The sequence below is a fragment of the Ooceraea biroi genome, chromosome 13 (genome assembly GCF_003672135.1).
Source record: "Ooceraea biroi isolate clonal line C1 chromosome 13, Obir_v5.4, whole genome shotgun sequence".
NCBI classification, from domain to species: domain Eukaryota; kingdom Metazoa; phylum Arthropoda; class Insecta; order Hymenoptera; family Formicidae; genus Ooceraea; species Ooceraea biroi.
In genome coordinates this window covers 5,363,012-5,380,754 of record NC_039518.1, presented here as the reverse complement: position 1 = coordinate 5,380,754, position 17,743 = coordinate 5,363,012, and the positions used below count along the sequence as shown (strand labels likewise).

The 17,743-nt window shown below is 39.2% G+C and overlaps 1 protein-coding gene across 1 annotated transcript; it reads left to right on the top strand.

Annotated features, from left to right (window-relative positions):
• The first annotated feature begins 5,358 nt into the window (after positions 1–5,358).
• On the top strand, positions 5,359–14,500 carry LOC105285414 (ATP-binding cassette sub-family B member 6, mitochondrial). The gene is given in 12 exon segments (XM_011349601.3): positions 5,359–5,470; positions 6,032–6,535; positions 6,741–6,940; positions 7,068–7,230; positions 12,018–12,232; positions 12,313–12,368; positions 12,371–12,458; positions 12,562–12,785; positions 12,924–13,204; positions 13,319–13,419; positions 13,512–13,855; positions 13,919–14,500. Coding segments are annotated over 11 exon segments (2,526 nt in total). The 5' UTR covers positions 5,359–5,470; positions 6,032–6,223; the 3' UTR covers positions 14,461–14,500.
• The last annotated feature ends 3,243 nt before the right edge of the window (positions 14,501–17,743 follow it).

Sequence of the window (17,743 nt, the reverse complement as noted above, 5' to 3'; positions counted from 1 at the left end):
GATATGAAATCGTTGTTGGAATTGTTTTTTGCTGAAAAAGATAAGAACTTTTTTGAGCGCGGAATCATGAAGTTGCCTGAAAAATGGCAAAAGATAATCAAACAAATGGACAATATATTGTTTTAATAAAGGTTTTGTTTCCCATGAAAAATTCGCCTTTAATTTATATTAAAAAAAACGCAGTTACTTTTTGGCCAACCCAATATATGGCGAAGATGCTTTAAAACTGCGGCAGTGTCAACATTGGTTTACTAAATTTCGATCTCGAGATTTTAATGTGAAAGATGCACCACACTCAGGAAGGCCAATCGAAATTGATGATGACAAAATAAAGGCACCGATCGATTCCAATCGGCGTTTAACGACACGAGAGATTGCTGAGAATCTCAACATATCGAAACCGAGTGTTGAAAACCATTTAAAACGACTTGGATACATTAGTAAGCTCGATATTTGGGTACCACATGAGCTCAAAGAAATTCATCTCACTGAGCGTGTTGACATCTGCGATTCTCTTTTGAAACGTGAGGAAAATGATCGATTTTTGAAACGCATGATAACAGGCGACGAAAAATGGATCGTCTACAACAACGTAAAACGAAAAAGATCGTGATGAACCTGCTGAAAGCACTTGAAAAGCAGATATTCACCAAAGAAAGATTATGCTGTCGGTCTGGTGGGACTTTAAAGGTATTGTGTATTTTGAGCTGCTTGCAAGGAATCAAACCATTAATTCAGACGTATACTGTAGTCAACTGGATAAATTAAATGATGCCATCAAACAGAAACGTCGAGAATTGGCGAATCGCAAAGGTGTTGTGTTTCGCCATGATAACGCTAGACCACGTACAAGTTTGGTCACTCGTGAAAAATTGTTGCAGCTTGCATGGGATGCGTTACCACATCCACCATGTTCGCCAGACCTGGCACCATCAGATTACCATTCGTTTCGTTCTTTGCAAAACGCCTTGAGTGGTAAAACCTTGACTGCTGATGAGGATATGAAATCGTTGTTGGAATTATTTTTTGCTGAAAAAGATAAGAACTTTTTTGAGCGCGGAATCATGAAGTTGCCTGAAAAATGGCAAAAGATAATCAAACAAAATGGACAATATATTGTTTAATAAAGGTTTTGTTTCCCATGAAAAATTCGCCTTTTATTTATATTAAAAAAAACGCAGTTACTTTTTGGCCAACCCAATATATGGCGAAGATGCTTTAAAACTGCGGCAGTGTCAACATTGGTTTACTAAATTTCGATCTCGAGATTTTAATGTGAAAGATGCACCACACTCAGGAAGGCCAATCGAAATTGATGATGACAAAATAAAGGCACCGATCGATTCCAATCGGCGTTTAACGACACGAGAGATTGCTGAGAATCTCAACATATCGAAAGCGAGTGTTGAAAACCATTTAAAACGACTTGGATACATTAGTAAGCTCGATATTTGGGTACCACATGAGCTCAAAGAAATTCATCTCACTGAGCGTATTGACATCTGCGATTCTCTTTTGAAACGTGAGGAAAATGATCGATTTTTGAAACGTATGATAACAGGCGACGAAAAATGGATCGTCTACAACAACGTCAAACGAAAAAGATCGTGATGAACCTGCTGAAAGCACTTGAAAAGCAGATATTCACCAAAGAAAGATTATGCTGTCAGTCTGGTGGGACTTTAAAGGTATTCTGTATTTTGAGCTGCTTGCAAGGAATCAAACCATTAATTCAGACGTATACTGTCGTCAACTGGATAAATTAAACGATGCCATCAAACAGAAACGTCGAGAATTGGTGAATCGCAAAGGTGTTGTGTTTCGCCATGATAACGCTAGACCACGTACAAGTTTGGTCACTCGTGAAAAATTGTTGCAGCTTGGATGGGATGTGTTACCACATCCACCATATTCGCCAGACCTGGCACCATCAGATTACCATTCGTTTCGTTCTTTGCAATACGCCTTGAGTGGTAAAACCTTGACTGATGAGGATATGAAATCGTTGTTGGAATTGTTTTTTGCTGAAAAAGATAAGAACTTTTTTGAGCGCGGAATCATGAAGTTGCCTGAAAAATGGCAAAAGATAATCAAACAAAATGGACAATATATTGTTTAATAAAGTTTTGTTTCCCATGAAAAATTCGCCTTTATTTATATAAAAAAAACGCAGTTACTTTTTGGCCAACCCAATATATGGCGAAGATGCTTTAAAACTGCGGCAGTGTCAACATTGGTTTACTAAATTTCGATCTCGAGATTTTAATGTGAAAGATGCACCACACTCAGGAAGGCCAATCGAAATTGATGATGACAAAATAAAGGCACCGATCGATTCCAATCGGCGTTTAACGACACGAGAGATTGCTGAGAATCTCAACATATCGAAAGCGAGTGTTGAAAACCATTTAAAACGACTTGGATACATTAGTAAGCTCGATATTTGGGTACCACATGAGCTCAAAGAAATTCATCTCACTGAGCGTGTTGACATCTGCGATTCTCTTTTGAAACGTGAGGAAAATGATCGATTTTTGAAACGTATGATAACAGGCGACGAAAAATGGATCGTCTACAACAACGTCAAACGAAAAAGATCGTGATGAACCTGCTGAAAGCACTTGAAAAGCAGATATTCACCAAAGAAAGATTATGCTGTCAGTCTGGTGGGACTTTAAAGGTATTGTGTATTTTGAGCTGCTTGCAAGGAATCAAACCATTAATTCAGACGTATACTGTCGTCAACTGGATAAATTAAACGATGCCATCAAACAGAAACGTCGAGAATTGGTGAATCGCAAAGGTGTTGTGTTTCACCATGATAACGCTAGACCACGTACAAGTTTGGTCACTCGTGAAAAATTGTTGCAGCTTGGATGGGATGTGTTACCACATCCACCATATTCGCCAGACCTGGCACCATCAGATTACCATTCGTTTCGTTCTTTGCAATACGCCTTGAGTGGTAAAACCTTGACTGATGAGGATATGAAATCGTTGTTGGAATTGTTTTTTGCTGAAAAAGATAAGAACTTTTTTGAGCGCGGAATCATGAAGTTGCCTGAAAAATGGCAAAAGATAATCAAACAAAATGGACAATATATTGTTTAATAAAGGTTTTGTTTCCCATGAAAAATTCGCCTTTAATTTATATTAAAAAAAACGCAGTTACTTTTTGGCCAACCCAATATATGGCGAAGATGCTTTAAAACTGCGGCAGTGTCAAAATTGGTTTACTAAATTTCGATCTGCAGATTTTAATGTGAAAGATGCACCACGCTCAGGAAGGCCAATCGAAATTGATGATGACAAAATAAAGGCAACGATCGATTCCAATCGGCGTTTAACGACACGAGAGATTGCTGAGAATCTCAACATATCGAAAGCGAGTGTTGAAAACCATTTAAAACGACTTGGATACATTAGTAAGCTCGATATTTGGGTACCACATGAGCTCAAAGAAATTCATCTCACTGAGCGTGTTGACATCTGCGATTCTCTTTTGAAACGTGAGGAAAATGATCGATTTTTGAAACGTATGATAACAGGCGACGAAAAATGGATCGTCTACAACAACGTCAAACGAAAAAGATCGTGATGAACCTGCTAAAAGCACTTGAAAAGCAGATATTCACCAAAGAAAGATTATGCTATCAGTCTGGCGGGACTTTAAAGGTATTGTGTATTTTGAGCTGCTTGCAAGCAATCAAACCATTAATTCAGACGTATACTGTCGTCAACTGGATAAATTAAACGATGCCATCAAACAGAAACGTCGAGAATTGGCGAATCGCAAAGGTGTTGTGTTTCGCCATGATAACGCTAGACCACGTACAAGTTTGGTCACTCGTGAAAAATTGTTGCAGCTTGGATGGGATGTGTTACCACATCCACCATGTTCGCCAGACCTGGCACCATCAGATTACCTTTCGTTTCGTTCTTTGCAATACGCCTTGAGTGGTAAAACCTTGACTGATGAGGATATGAAATCGTTGTTGGAATTGTTTTTTGCTGAAAAAGATAAGAACTTTTTTGAGCGCGGAATCATGAAGTTGCCTGAAAAATGGCAAAAGATAATCAAACAAAATGGACAATATATTGTTTAATAAAGGTTTTGTTTCCCATGAAAAATTCGCCTTTAATTTATATTTAAAAAATGCAGTTACTTTTTGGCCAACCCAATATATGGCGAAGATGCTTTAAAACTGCGGCAGTGTCAACATTGGTTTACTAAATTTCGATCTGCAGATTTTAATGTGAAAGATGCACCACGCTCAAGAAGGCCAATCGAAATTGATGATGACAAAATAAAGGCACTGATCGATTCCAATCGGCGTTTAACGACCCGAGAGATTGCTGAGAATCTTAACATATCGAAAGCGAGTGTTGAAAACCATTTAAAACGACTTGGATACATTAGTAAGCTCGATATTTGGGTACCACATGAGCTCAAAGAAATTCATCTCATTGAGCGTATTGACATCTGCGATTCTCTTTTGAAACGTGAGGAAAATGATCGATTTTTGAAACGTATGATAACAGGCGACGAAAAATCGATCGTCTACAACAACGTCAAACGAAAAAGATCGTGATGAACCTGCTGAAAGCACTTGAAAAGCAGATATTCACCAAAGAAAGATTATGCTGTCAGTCTGGTGGGACTTTACAGGTATTCTGTATTTTGAGCTGCTTGCAAGGAATCAAACCATTAATTCAGACGTATACTGTCGTCAACTGGATAAATTAAACGATGCCATCAAACAGAAACGTCGAGAATTGGCGAATCGCAAAGGTGTTGTGTTTCGCCATGATAACGCTAGACCACGTACAAGTTTGGTCACTCGTGAAAAATTGTTGCAGCTTGCATGGGATGCGTTACCACATCCACCATGTTCGCCAGACCTGGCACCATCAGATTACCATTCGTTTCGTTCTTTGCAATACGCCTTGAGTGGTAAAACCTTGACTGCCGATGAGGATATGAAATCGTTGTTGGAATTGTTTTTTGCTGAAAAAGATAAGAACTGTTTTGAGCGCGGAATCATGAAGTTGCCTGAAAAATGGCAAAAGATAATCAAACAAAATGGTCAATATATTGTTTAATAAAGTTTTTGTTTCCCATGAAAAATTCGCCTTTTATTTATATAAAAAAAAACGCAATTACTTTTTGGCCAACCCAATATTTATGAAATATACAATAAACACACTTCACAAGGGGTGAAACTGCAAAATACACCAAAGCCGCACTGTGCTTGCTGCAACCATGTGCAACTAACCTAAAAATATTTAAACGACTGCCACGGTCACGGCCCGCGCATGCGCAAAAAGATAACCGGCCCGCTCCGGATTCCGGAATCTGCTGTTAGTGCAGTTTACACATTACACGTACGAGTTCAGGATGACGGTACAATTTTTCGGACGCCTATGTGGAGTGCAATTGCACGAATAGAAGATCGACCTGCGCAAGTTAGTACGTGCCTTTCAATGAGAATAAATATTTCACGTGTCACTAGCATTGAAAGACGAAAAAGCGTGTACTACCATCAGCATCGTCAGTGATCTCGAATCGAGATTCTCGATGTGGTCAACTGGTCAATCGTGTTTTAGTTTACCTAGCAACGTTATCACGTTATAAGAAATCGCAGAAGACTTTTCGAAATTTCTAGTTTATCGTATTTCGTTTCGTGGTCAGTTGTAATTGCATTTACTTCACGTACATTATTCAGCGCGACCCTAATGCCGTAACGCGTTGCAAACATGTACAACGTACGTGTAAAAGGTTTGGATTTTTACGCTACTTCACACCGTGATTAGTAGATAAAGAAAGTATTTTTAACAAGATGCTATACAGCGCGCAGTTAAACGTCAGTAACATAGACGTTAGGACATTAATAATTTAATTAAAAGTTAACCTCAATATATAATAAACTGATGCTGATGGAAGATAAAATGAATAAAATACTGTGAAAGTTAGTAAGGATGAACGTTATTGAACAATGACATAATAATGATTATTATCTTTATGTTTCAGATTATAGTTATGTAACTCTTATGTGTATTTATTAGTGGACTTTGATGATTATCAAGCTATAGATTATCAATCATTGTTATCAAGCTTTGATATAGAAACTGGACCTATAAGAGATAAGAGGAATATTAACATGATACAGTATTGTGATATACATTAAGCCAGCTATTTAATCGATTAACTTTATCAATAAATATGGATGCAAAAATAATGAGCTACTGTCCACCGAATATAACTTTTAACGACATTTGGGTGGACCATGGCGTGTCTAAGTGTTTTATGGACACTATCTGTACCGCAGTTGTCTCTTTGTACCTGATTGTATTCGGATCCATCCAATTGTGGATGTATCGCAAGTATGGGACGGAAATTGACGAGAATACCTTACCGAAGAGCAAGTTGTACAATCTACAAAAGTTTGTGTTATATTTTGTTCCCTTCTTGAGTTTATTAAGAATAATACTGCAAGCCACAATCATGGATGATGGAATGGTCTATGGATACATGGTAAGATTTACATAAGATTTCCACATAGCTCATTTCTTTTATGATATTTAAATTTATTTGTATGATACCTGTTCCAGAATTGTTTAATATTAAATATTAGGAAAAGAATTTATTTGCTTATACTTGAAAGTCAGAGAAAGTGTCAAATATAATCGAGCTTATAGATAATAATTATTTTTCACGATTTTTATTCTTACTATTCCAGATACTGATGACGGTGTCAACAGTAATTATTTATCCGTACTCGGTCTATATATTAAAAGTCGAAAGACACAAATTGTTGCCGAGCGTACCGCCGCACGGACATGGATTGGTGTTGCTTGGCTTTTGGACCTTGGCGTTTGTCGGTGAAAATATTGTCTTTATCAATATCGGAAAACTCGAATGGTGGTTTCACCTGAATTCGTAAGTCCGTGTTGAGAGAGAGAAATTATTTTGCATGTGGCCAGACATTTGTAGCGTGTAGAGGATGAATCTATTCAAGATCTTGCTACAAAATCATTACATTAAAATTTAATATCTTTTTTTCCAGTCTGACGGACCAGATTGAGATGGCCCTATTTGTTTTACGTTACGTTAGTAATCTGTTGATTTTTGCTCTGGGCCTACGCGCTCCTGGCATTGCCGGTAGGTTCGATTCTGATTATCGTTCGCTCAACGACGGCTCAAGTATGCAATCGCGATACTATCAAAGGGTAAGTTACACGTGACTGTTTAATTTATACAGGGTGTCCCGGGTTTTAGCCGACAAACTGCGGGAGCATATTCTACTAGTGGAAATAAGAAAATTCTTATATCGAGTTTGCTTAGAAATGCTTTATTACAAAGTTATAAACCAATATTGAAAAGAAATATGAGATAAGTAACAACGGATTTTTTCACAAAAATAAAAATTATCTACGCAATGATTTAGTGACGCATTTCTAAATGTTGTCCTTGCACATCGATACAAGCTAGACATCGACGTAGTACAGAATTTGTTACGGTACGACATTCCTGAAAATTTTGTTGCGTCTCAGTAACTGAATTAGTAATTCGTTGCTTTAAATCTTCAAGCGAGATTACTTCTGTACTGTAAACTTTATTTTTTAAAGTTGCCCATAAATAAAAATCAAGAGGCGTTAAATCGGGCGATCTTGGAGGCCAGAAAACCGGTCCTCCTCGACCAATCCACCTATGAGCACAATGTTCGTCTAACCAGTTTCTAACTTGTCTAGCGTAGTGCGATGGACAACCGTCTAACTGTATCCAGCTGTTTTGGCGAAACTGCAGTGGCACATTTTCCATCAAAATTGGTAAATCGTTTGATAGGAATCTTCGAAAAGATTCTCCGTTCAATCGGTCAGGTAAAAAGAACGGACCAATAAGCCGGTCATGAAGCATACCCATCCAAACATTACATCGAAATTCGTGTTGAAAGTTTCTTCGTCTGGTAGTACGTGGATTATTATGAGCCCATACATGGCTATTATGAGAATTGAATATGCCTCGTCTTGTAAAGGTCGCTTCATCTGTCCATAATATCATTGATGAGGAAAGATTGTCCCTTTCTACCGCATTCACATACCAGTTACAAAATTCGACTCGTTTCTGATGATCGATTGGAAGTCATTCTTGTACAGGTGTGTAATGATATGCGAATCTGTCATCAGCACGCAATGTTCTCGAAATAGTGTTTCGTGATATCTGCAGTTGAGCCGAAGCACGTCGAACACTTTGTGTAGGAGTATTATCAAAAAGATTTAAGATTCTTTCCGAGCGTCGTCGGTGTCTTAGAGCTGAACGAACATCATCATGTTCATTCATAGGTCGAAATGAACCCAAATTACGTAATTGCAAATGGGTATTACTAAACACAGAACTATCTGGTACTCTCCTGTTAGGAAATCTACGTTGATACTCTCGTACGGCAGCTCGTGCATTTCCGTCACAGAATCCGTACACGAAATGAATATCGGTGTATTCCTCATTTGAAAACACTTTTGGCATTCTGATAGTAATTGCTAGTTCACACGACGATTGAAATCTAACGGCTACTGTTGCGAAAGTAACAATCGTACTGAATCGTTTCAACATAGTGAACATGAATACATGTGAATACACATAACATAACATCTTCGACCTTCCAAATTCTACACTATGTTCCGTTGTTACTTATCTCATATTTCTTTTCAATATTGGTTTATAACTTTGTAATAAAGCATTTCTAAGGAAACTCGATATAAGAATTTTTTCTTATTTCCACTAGTAGTAATTCGTTGCTTTAAATCTTCAAGCGAGATTACTTCTGTACCGTAAACTTTATTTTTTAAAGTTGCCCATAAATAAAAATCAAGAGGCGTTAAATCGGGCGATCTTGGAGGCCAGAAAACCGGTCCTCCTCGACCAATCCACCTATGAGCACAATGTTCGTCTAACCAGTTTCTAACTTGTCTAGCGTAGTGCGATGGGCAACCGTCTAACTGTATCCAGCTGTTTTGGCGAAACTGCAGTGGCACATTTTCCATCAAAATTGGTAAATCGTTTGATAGGAATCTTCGAAAAGATTCTCCGTTCAATCGGTCAGGTAAAAAGAACGGACCAATAAGCCGGTCATGAAGCATACCCATCCAAACATTACATCGAAATTCGTGTTGAAAGTTTCTTCGTCTGGTAGTACGTGGATTATTATGAGCCCATACATGGCTATTATGAGAATTGAATATGCCTCGTCTCGTAAAGGTCGCTTCATCTGTCCATAGTATCATTGATGAGGAAAGATTGTCCCTTTCTACCGCATTCACATACCAGTTACAAAATTCGACTCGTTTCTGATGATCGATTGGAAGTCATTCTTGTACAGGTGTGTAATGATATGCGAATCTGTCATCAGCACGCAATGTTCTCGAAATAGCGTTTCGTGATATCTGCAGTTGAGCCGAAGCACGTCGAACACTTTGTGTAGGAGTATTATCAAAAAGATTTAAGATTCTTTCCGAGCGTCGTCGGTGTCTTAGAGCTGAACGAACATCATCATGTTCATTCATAGGTCGAAATGAACCCAAATTACGTAATTGCAAATGGGCACATGACATAAACATCTTCGACCTTGCAAATTCTACCCTATGTTCCGTTGTTACTTATCTCATATTTCTTTTGAATATTGGTTTATAACTTTGTAATAAAGCATTTCTAAGCAAACTCGATATAGGAATTTTTTCTTATTTCCACTAGTAGTAATTCGTTGCTTTAAATCTTCAAGCGAGATTACTTCTGTACTGTAAACTTTATTTTTTAAAGTTCCCCATAAATAAAAATCAAGAGGCGTTAAATCGGGCGATCTTGGAGGCCAGAAAACCGGTCCTCCTCGACCAATCCACCTATGAGCACAATGTTCGTCTAACCAGTTTCTAACTTGTCTAGCGTAGTGCGATGGGCAACCGTCTAACTGTATCCAGCTGTTTTGGCGAAACTGCAGTGGCACATTTTCCATCAAAATTGGTAAATCGTTTGATAGGAATCTTCGAAAAGATTCTCCGTTCAATCGGTCAGGTAAAAAGAACGGACCAATAAGCCGGTCATGAAGCATACCCATCCAAACATTACATCGAAATTCGTGTTGAAAGTTTCTTCGTCTGGTAGTACGTGGATTATTATGAGCCCATACATGGCTATTATGAGAATTGAATATGCCTCGTCTCGTAAAGGTCGCTTCATCTGTCCATAGTATCATTGATGAGGAAAGATTGTCCCTTTCTACCGCATTCACATACCAGTTACAAAATTCGACTCGTTTCTGATGATCGATTGGAAGTCATTCTTGTACAGGTGTGTAATGATATGCGAATCTGTCATCAGCACGCAATGTTCTCGAAATAGCGTTTCGTGATATCTGCAGTTGAGCCGAAGCACGTCGAACACTTTGTGTAGGAGTATTATCAAAAAGATTTAAGATTCTTTCCGAGCGTCGTCGGTGTCTTAGAGCTGAACGAACATCATCATGTTCATTCATAGGTCGAAATGAACCCAAATTACGTAATTGCAAATGGGTATTACTAAACACAGAACTATCTGGTACTCTCCTGTTAGGAAATCTACGTTGATACTCTCGTACGGCAGCTCGTGCATTTCCGTCACAGAATCCGTACACGAAATGAATATCGGTGTATTCCTCATTTGAAAACACTTTTGGCATTCTGATAGTAATTGTTAGTTCACACGACGATTGAAATCTAACGGCTACTGTTGCGAAAGTAACAATCGTACTGAATCGTTTCAACATAGTGAACATGAATACATGTGAATACACATAACATAACATCTTCGACCTTCCAAATTCTACACTATGTTCCGTTGTTACTTATCTCATATTTCTTTTCAATATTGGTTTATAACTTTGTAATAAAGCATTTCTAAGCAAACTCGATATAAGAATTTTTTCTTATTTCCACTAGTAGTAATTCGTTGCTTTAAATCTTCAAGCGAGATTACTTCTGTACCGTAAACTTTATTTTTTAAAGTTGCCCATAAATAAAAATCAAGAGGCGTTAAATCGGGCGATCTTGGAGGCCAGAAAACCGGTCCTCCTCGACCAATCCACCTATGAGCACAATGTTCGTCTAACCAGTTTCTAACTTGTCTAGCGTAGTGCGATGGGCAACCGTCTAACTGTATCCAGCTGTTTTGGCGAAACTGCAGTGGCACATTTTCCATCAAAATTGGTAAATCGTTTGATAGGAATCTTCGAAAAGATTCTCCGTTCAATCGGTCAGGTAAAAAGAACGGACCAATAAGCCGGTCATGAAGCATACTCATCCAAACATTACATCGAAATTCGTGTTGAAAGTTTCTTCGTCTGGTAGTACGTGGATTATTATGAGCCCATACATGGCTATTATGAGAATTGAATATGCCTCGTCTCGTAAAGGTCGCTTCATCTGTCCATAATATCATTGATGAGGAAAGATTGTCCCTTTCTACTGCATTCACATACCAGTTACAAAATTCGACTCGTTTCTGATGATCGATTGGAAGTCATTCTTATACAGGCGTGTAATGATATGCGAATCTGTCATCAGCACGCAATGTTCTCGAAATAGCGTTTCGTGATATCTGCAGTTGAGCCGAAGCACGTCGAACACTTTGTGTAGGAGTATTATCAAAAAGATTTAAGATTCTTTCCGAGCGTCGTCGGTGTCTTAGAGCTGAACGAACATCATGTTCATTCATAGGTCGAAATGAACCCAAATTACGTAATTGCAAATGGGCACATGACATAAACATCTTCGACCTTGCAAATTCTACCCTATGTTCCGTTGTTACTTATCTCATATTTCTTTTGAATATTGGTTTATAACTTTGTAATAAAGCATTTCTAAGCAAACTCGATATAGGAATTTTTTCTTATCTCCACTAGTAGAATATGCTCCCGCAGTTTGTCGGTTAAAACCCGGGACACCCTGTAGTATATGTATCATTGACAAAGCGTTAATGATATGTGCAGAGACCGGATGACAACACTTCCACGTGGGCAAATCTGTGGTATAAGATTAGAGTGTTGGCGCCATTCCTGTGGCCAAAGTCGGACTTTCTGCTTCAACTGAGGGTGATATTTTGCTTCATGCTGCTGATAGCTGGACGTGCGATAAATCTTTACGTACCGATTTACAATAAAATGATCGTGGACAGTGTCGCGAGTATCACTAACATACAATTTAGGTGCATAGGAATTCGATGTAACCGAACCCTCCAATATTTATTTATGAACGAAGCGAGTTTATGGAAATTTCTTCTTGCAGATGGGATCTGGTATTGATATACGTGGCGTTCAAATTCCTGCAAGGGGGCGGTACAGGGGCATGGGTCTGCTGAATAATCTGAGATCCTTCCTTTGGATACGCATCCAGCAGTACACCACTCGTGAGGTTGAGGTGGAATTATTCAGGTGGGCTGATTTCGTATGATTTACTTCCGAAGATGGCGTTGGGAAACCTGTCGTTGCCATTTTGCCACAAACGAGACAATCAAGAATTTTATTTCTATTTTAGGCATTTACACGGGCTGAGTTTACGTTGGCACCTCGGAAGAAAGACTGGCGAGGTGTTGAGGGTCATGGATCGCGGCACGGACTCGATCGACAATCTGCTGAATTATATTCTTTTCTCGATTGTACCAACAATCGTTGACATTCTTGTGGCCGTTCTATTTTTCGTTAGCGTATTTAACAAGTGGTTCGGTCTCATCGTTCTCACAACGATGGTGTTTTATATTGGTAAGATTATGTTCGAATTATCGTCAAAGGTAACGGCGACCAGCTCTCACAGTGATTGAAAATTGATAATTTTTTTGTTAGCTCTTTCATATCATTGCATTGATTATGCTTATTATGATTAATGTTTCGTTGATGCAGCTGCGACGATCTTGGTTACGGAGTGGCGCACGAAGTTCCAGAGGCGCATGAACCTCGCCGACAATGCTCAGAAGGCACGCAGCGTCGACAGTCTGCTGAATTTCGAAACGGTGAAATATTACGGCGCGGAAGCTTACGAGGTCGAGTGCTACCGAGAAGCGATATTGGATTACCAAGTGCAAGAATGGAAGTCGATGGTGACGCTAAACATACTGAATACACTGCAGAACGTAATAGTATCCGCCGGTCTACTCTCTGGATCTTTACTATGCTTACACATGGTTAGCCTCGGAAATAACTCTCCGAAAATAATCTCGCGATGATCGATTTTACATTAGACTCCATATTATATCCTAAATATTCTATCAACGAGAGCATGATCGATTTTCTCGTAGGTCGTTACCCATCAAGGCTTGACGGTCGGCGACTACGTCTTGTTCGCCAGTTACATAACGCAACTTTACGTGCCGCTGAATTGGTTCGGGACATATTACAGGTAACGTAGAGCGAATTGTTTCGCGACGACTTATTTGCATCGCCGATTAATTAATTTCCTGAGCTTCGAACGACAAATTTATTTGTCCGAAGGGCCATTCAAAAGAATTTCGTCGACATGGAGAACATGTTCGAGCTGCTCAGGGAAGACCAGGAGGTGATAGACGCACCGGGAGCCGGTAAACTGGATGTCAAGCGTGGCCAGGTGGAATTCGTGAACGTGTCGTTCGGCTACACCCCCGAGAGGATCGTGCTCAAAAACATCAACTTTACTGCACCCCCGGGCACGACGATCGCGCTGGTCGGCCCGTCCGGCGCCGGAAAGAGCACCATAATGCGACTGCTGTTTCGCTTCTACGACGTGGAGCAAGGCGAGATCTTGATCGACGGGCAGAACGTGAAGACTGTGAAGCAGGAGTCGCTAAGAAACGCCATAGGTAATTCTTCGATCCTAGCACTTGCTCGGGTCAATACTTATTCTGGAAATCTTTCCACCGCAGGCGTCGTGCCGCAGGACACGGTCTTGTTCAACAACACGATAAAATACAACATCCAGTACGGCCGCATCGACGCACCGGAGGCGGATATAATCGCCGCGGCGAAGCACGCGGATATCCACGATCGGATTCTCACGTTTCCAAACGGCTACGAGACGCAGGTCGGCGAGAGGGGGCTGAGGCTCAGCGGCGGTGAGAAGCAACGCGTGGCGATCGCGCGTACGCTACTGAAGGCGCCCGAGATAGTGCTGCTGGACGAAGCGACGAGCGCACTGGACACGCACGCGGAGCGCAACATACAGGCGGCGTTGAACCGGGTGTGCGCCGGACGTACCACCATCATCATAGCGCACAGATTGTCCACCGTAATACACGCGGACGAGATCCTCGTGCTGCAAGAGGGCGAGATCGTCGAGCGGGGCAAGCACGAGGAATTAATTTCCCACGGTGGTGTTTACAGTACCATGTGGCAGGCGCAGCTGCAGAACGGTAAGGACGAGAACGTCCTTACGCAAGAAGACTATTCGAAAGAAATGATAAGTTAAATCAACTAGATTATGTTTTAATAAATGAGAATGAATGATAGAGCTTTATTTTGCTATCAATACTACATATATATATATATGTTAATAAAGCCAGTAGTTTCATATTTACATATATATACAGGGTGGCCCATTTTAATTTATACAGTCGATTTTTTAAAAAACTAAAAGAGATACGAAAAAATGTTTCAGACAGACATGTCACGATTTCGAGGGGGACATAAGATGATACCATTGGTTTGACCTTGAATAGTCGTTTGAAGGTCACCTTCAATTTCTTAAATTGAAACCCCAACTTTTTATTGCAGATTCTTATTCTCCATCGAAAAGTAAGTAACTTTTGTCTGAAACATTTTTCCGAAAAATGTCATCTTATGTCCTTAAAATGTCCTCAAAACTCATCTTGAAGATCATTTTAAGGACATAAGATGACATTTTTCGGAAAAATGTTTCAGACAAAAGTTACTTACTTTTCGATGGAGAATAAGAATCTGCAATAAAAAGTTGGGGTTTCAATTTAAGAAATTGAAGGTGATCTTCGCGTGACCTTCAAACGAGTATTCAAGGTCAAACCAATGGTATCATCTTATGTCCCCCTCGAAATCGTGACATGTCTGTCTGAAACATTTTTTCGTATCTCTTTTAGTTTTTATAAAAATCGACTGTATAAATTAAAATGGGCCACCCTGTATACAGGGTGTTTCCTCTAACTGTAGCACTTAGAATATCTCTGCTTCCTTTGATGATATGAAAAAAGTCAAAGGACGAAAATTGTTCGATTCAAAGAGACTAGTACTCTGGTAAGAAAATTATTTTTTTTAATGTGACCTTTCACAAGATATCAAGGTCATGAATATTTTTTTAATGAGATGGTATATTTTCCTTAACGAAATGATGTAGCTTGTAAAAAAACAAATTCAACCATACAGAATATGTTGACCTTCAAATGACTTTGAACCACAAAAATCACGTTTAGGAAAAGAAACTCTATTTATTGTATGTATAACTACAAAGATACAAGGTGTTGTCGGAATATCGCGATAAACTTCACTTGCACGGAACATACTCAACGAATCATTTCCTGATCGCTGGATTGGACGTGGTGGAAGAATTTCTTGGCCGGCTCGATCACCAGATCTTACGCCTCTTGATTTTTTTCTTTGGGGACACCTAAAAAATGAAGTTTATCGCGATATTCCGACAACACCTGAAGATATGCGAGAAAGAATTCGGCGTGCGTGCACCGCAATTACTCCGGAATCTCTCAAAAACGTAAAACAATCGTTTATTCATCGAATTCGAAAGTGTATGGAAGTAAACGGTGATCGTTTCGAACATCTGTAAAAAAGGTATATCTTTGTAGTTAGTTATACGTACAATAAATAGAGTTTCTTTTCCTAAACGTGATTTTTGTGGTTCAAAGTCATTTGAAGGTCAACATATTCTGTATGGTTGAATTTGTTTTTTTACAAGCTACATCATTTCGTCCATCTCATTTAAAAAAATGTTGATGACCTTGATATCTTGTGAAAGGTCACATTAAAAAAAATAATTTTCTTTGAATCGAACAATTTTCGTCCTTTGACTTTTTTCATATCATCAAAGGAAGCAGAGATATTCTAAGTGCTACAGTTAGAGGAAACACCCTGTATATAAAGTAATATCTAAAAGCGAGGCAGCTCATCTAGATGCGTCGCACGCGAGCGATGTTGTCGAGCGTCATTAGAGGGTTGAAGGATTTTAAAGAGATTGCGATAAGAAATATTTTATTTGTACATTAGATTTTTATTGCGTAAATCAGCGGAGAATTATATAGAATTTCTCGGAGGCACAATATACAGAATATCACTTTTACTGTTTTCTTGTGCACGTGTAAATTCACCAGCAACAGTCACAACCACTTGGTCAATCGCGGAGAGGAAAGGCGACGAAGCGACGAGCGCACTGACACGCACGCGGAGCGCAACATACAGGCGGCGTTGAACTGCTGTGCGCCGGACGTACCACCATCATCATAGCGCACAGATTGTCCACCGTAATACACGCGGACGAGATCCTCGCTGCAAGAGGCGAGATCGTCGAGCGGGGCAAGCACGAGGAATTAATTTCCCACGGTGGTGTTTACAGTACCAGTGCAGGGCGCAGTTGTAGAACGGTAAGGACGAGAACGTCCTACGCAAGAAGACTATTCGGAAAGAAATGATAAACAACAGATGGGTTTTAATAAATGAGAATGAATGATAGAGCTTATTTTGCTATCAATACTACACATATATATATATAAAAGCCAGTAGTTTTCATATTTTATATATATAGAGGTCTATTTATAGCGTAGCGATTTTAAAATGTAGAGATATGAAATAGCAGATAGAGCAACATGATGGATTTGAGGGGGACATGTCATTGGTTTGACCTGAATAGTCGTTTCGATTACTTAAATTGAAACCCCTCTTTTATTGGATCCTATCGAGTAGTAACTTTTGTTCATTTTCCGAAAAATGTCATCTTATGCTCTAAAATGTCCTCAAACTCATCTTGAAGATCATTTTAAGGAATAAGATGCAATTGAGTTGGGAAAATGTTTCAGACAAAGTTACTTACTTTTCGATGGAGAATAAGAATCTGCAATAAAAGTTGGGGTTTCACCTAAGAAATTGAAGGTGATTCGCGTGACCTTCAAACGACTATTATTCAAGGTCAAACCAATGAATCATCTTATGTCCCCTCGAAATCGTGACATGTCTGTTCGAAACATTTTTCGTATCTCTTGTTTATAAAATCGACCGTATAGGGCCACCCTTAATACAGGGTGTTTCTAACAGCACTTAGAATATTCCTGCTTCCTTTGATGATATGAAAAAGTCAGGACGAAAATTGTTCGATCTAAAAGACTAGTACTCTGGTAAGAAATTATTTTAATGTGACCTTTCACAAGATATCAAGGCATCAGAATATTTTTAATGAGATGGTATTTTCCTTAACGAAATGATGTAGCTTAAAAAAATTCAACCATACAGAATATGTGACTCAAATGACTTCTGAACCACAAAAATCATCGTTTAGGAAAAGAAACCTATTTATTGTATGTATACCACAAAGATACAAGGTGTGTTTAATATCGGATAAATCCACTTGCACGGAAATACTCAACGAATCATTTCCTGATCGCTGGATTGGACGTGGTGGAAGAATTTCTTGGCCGGCTCGATTACCAGATCTACGCCTCTTGATTTTTCTTGGGTGAAGCGGCGCACGAAATGCGTAGAAAGCGTTTCACGATAATGAA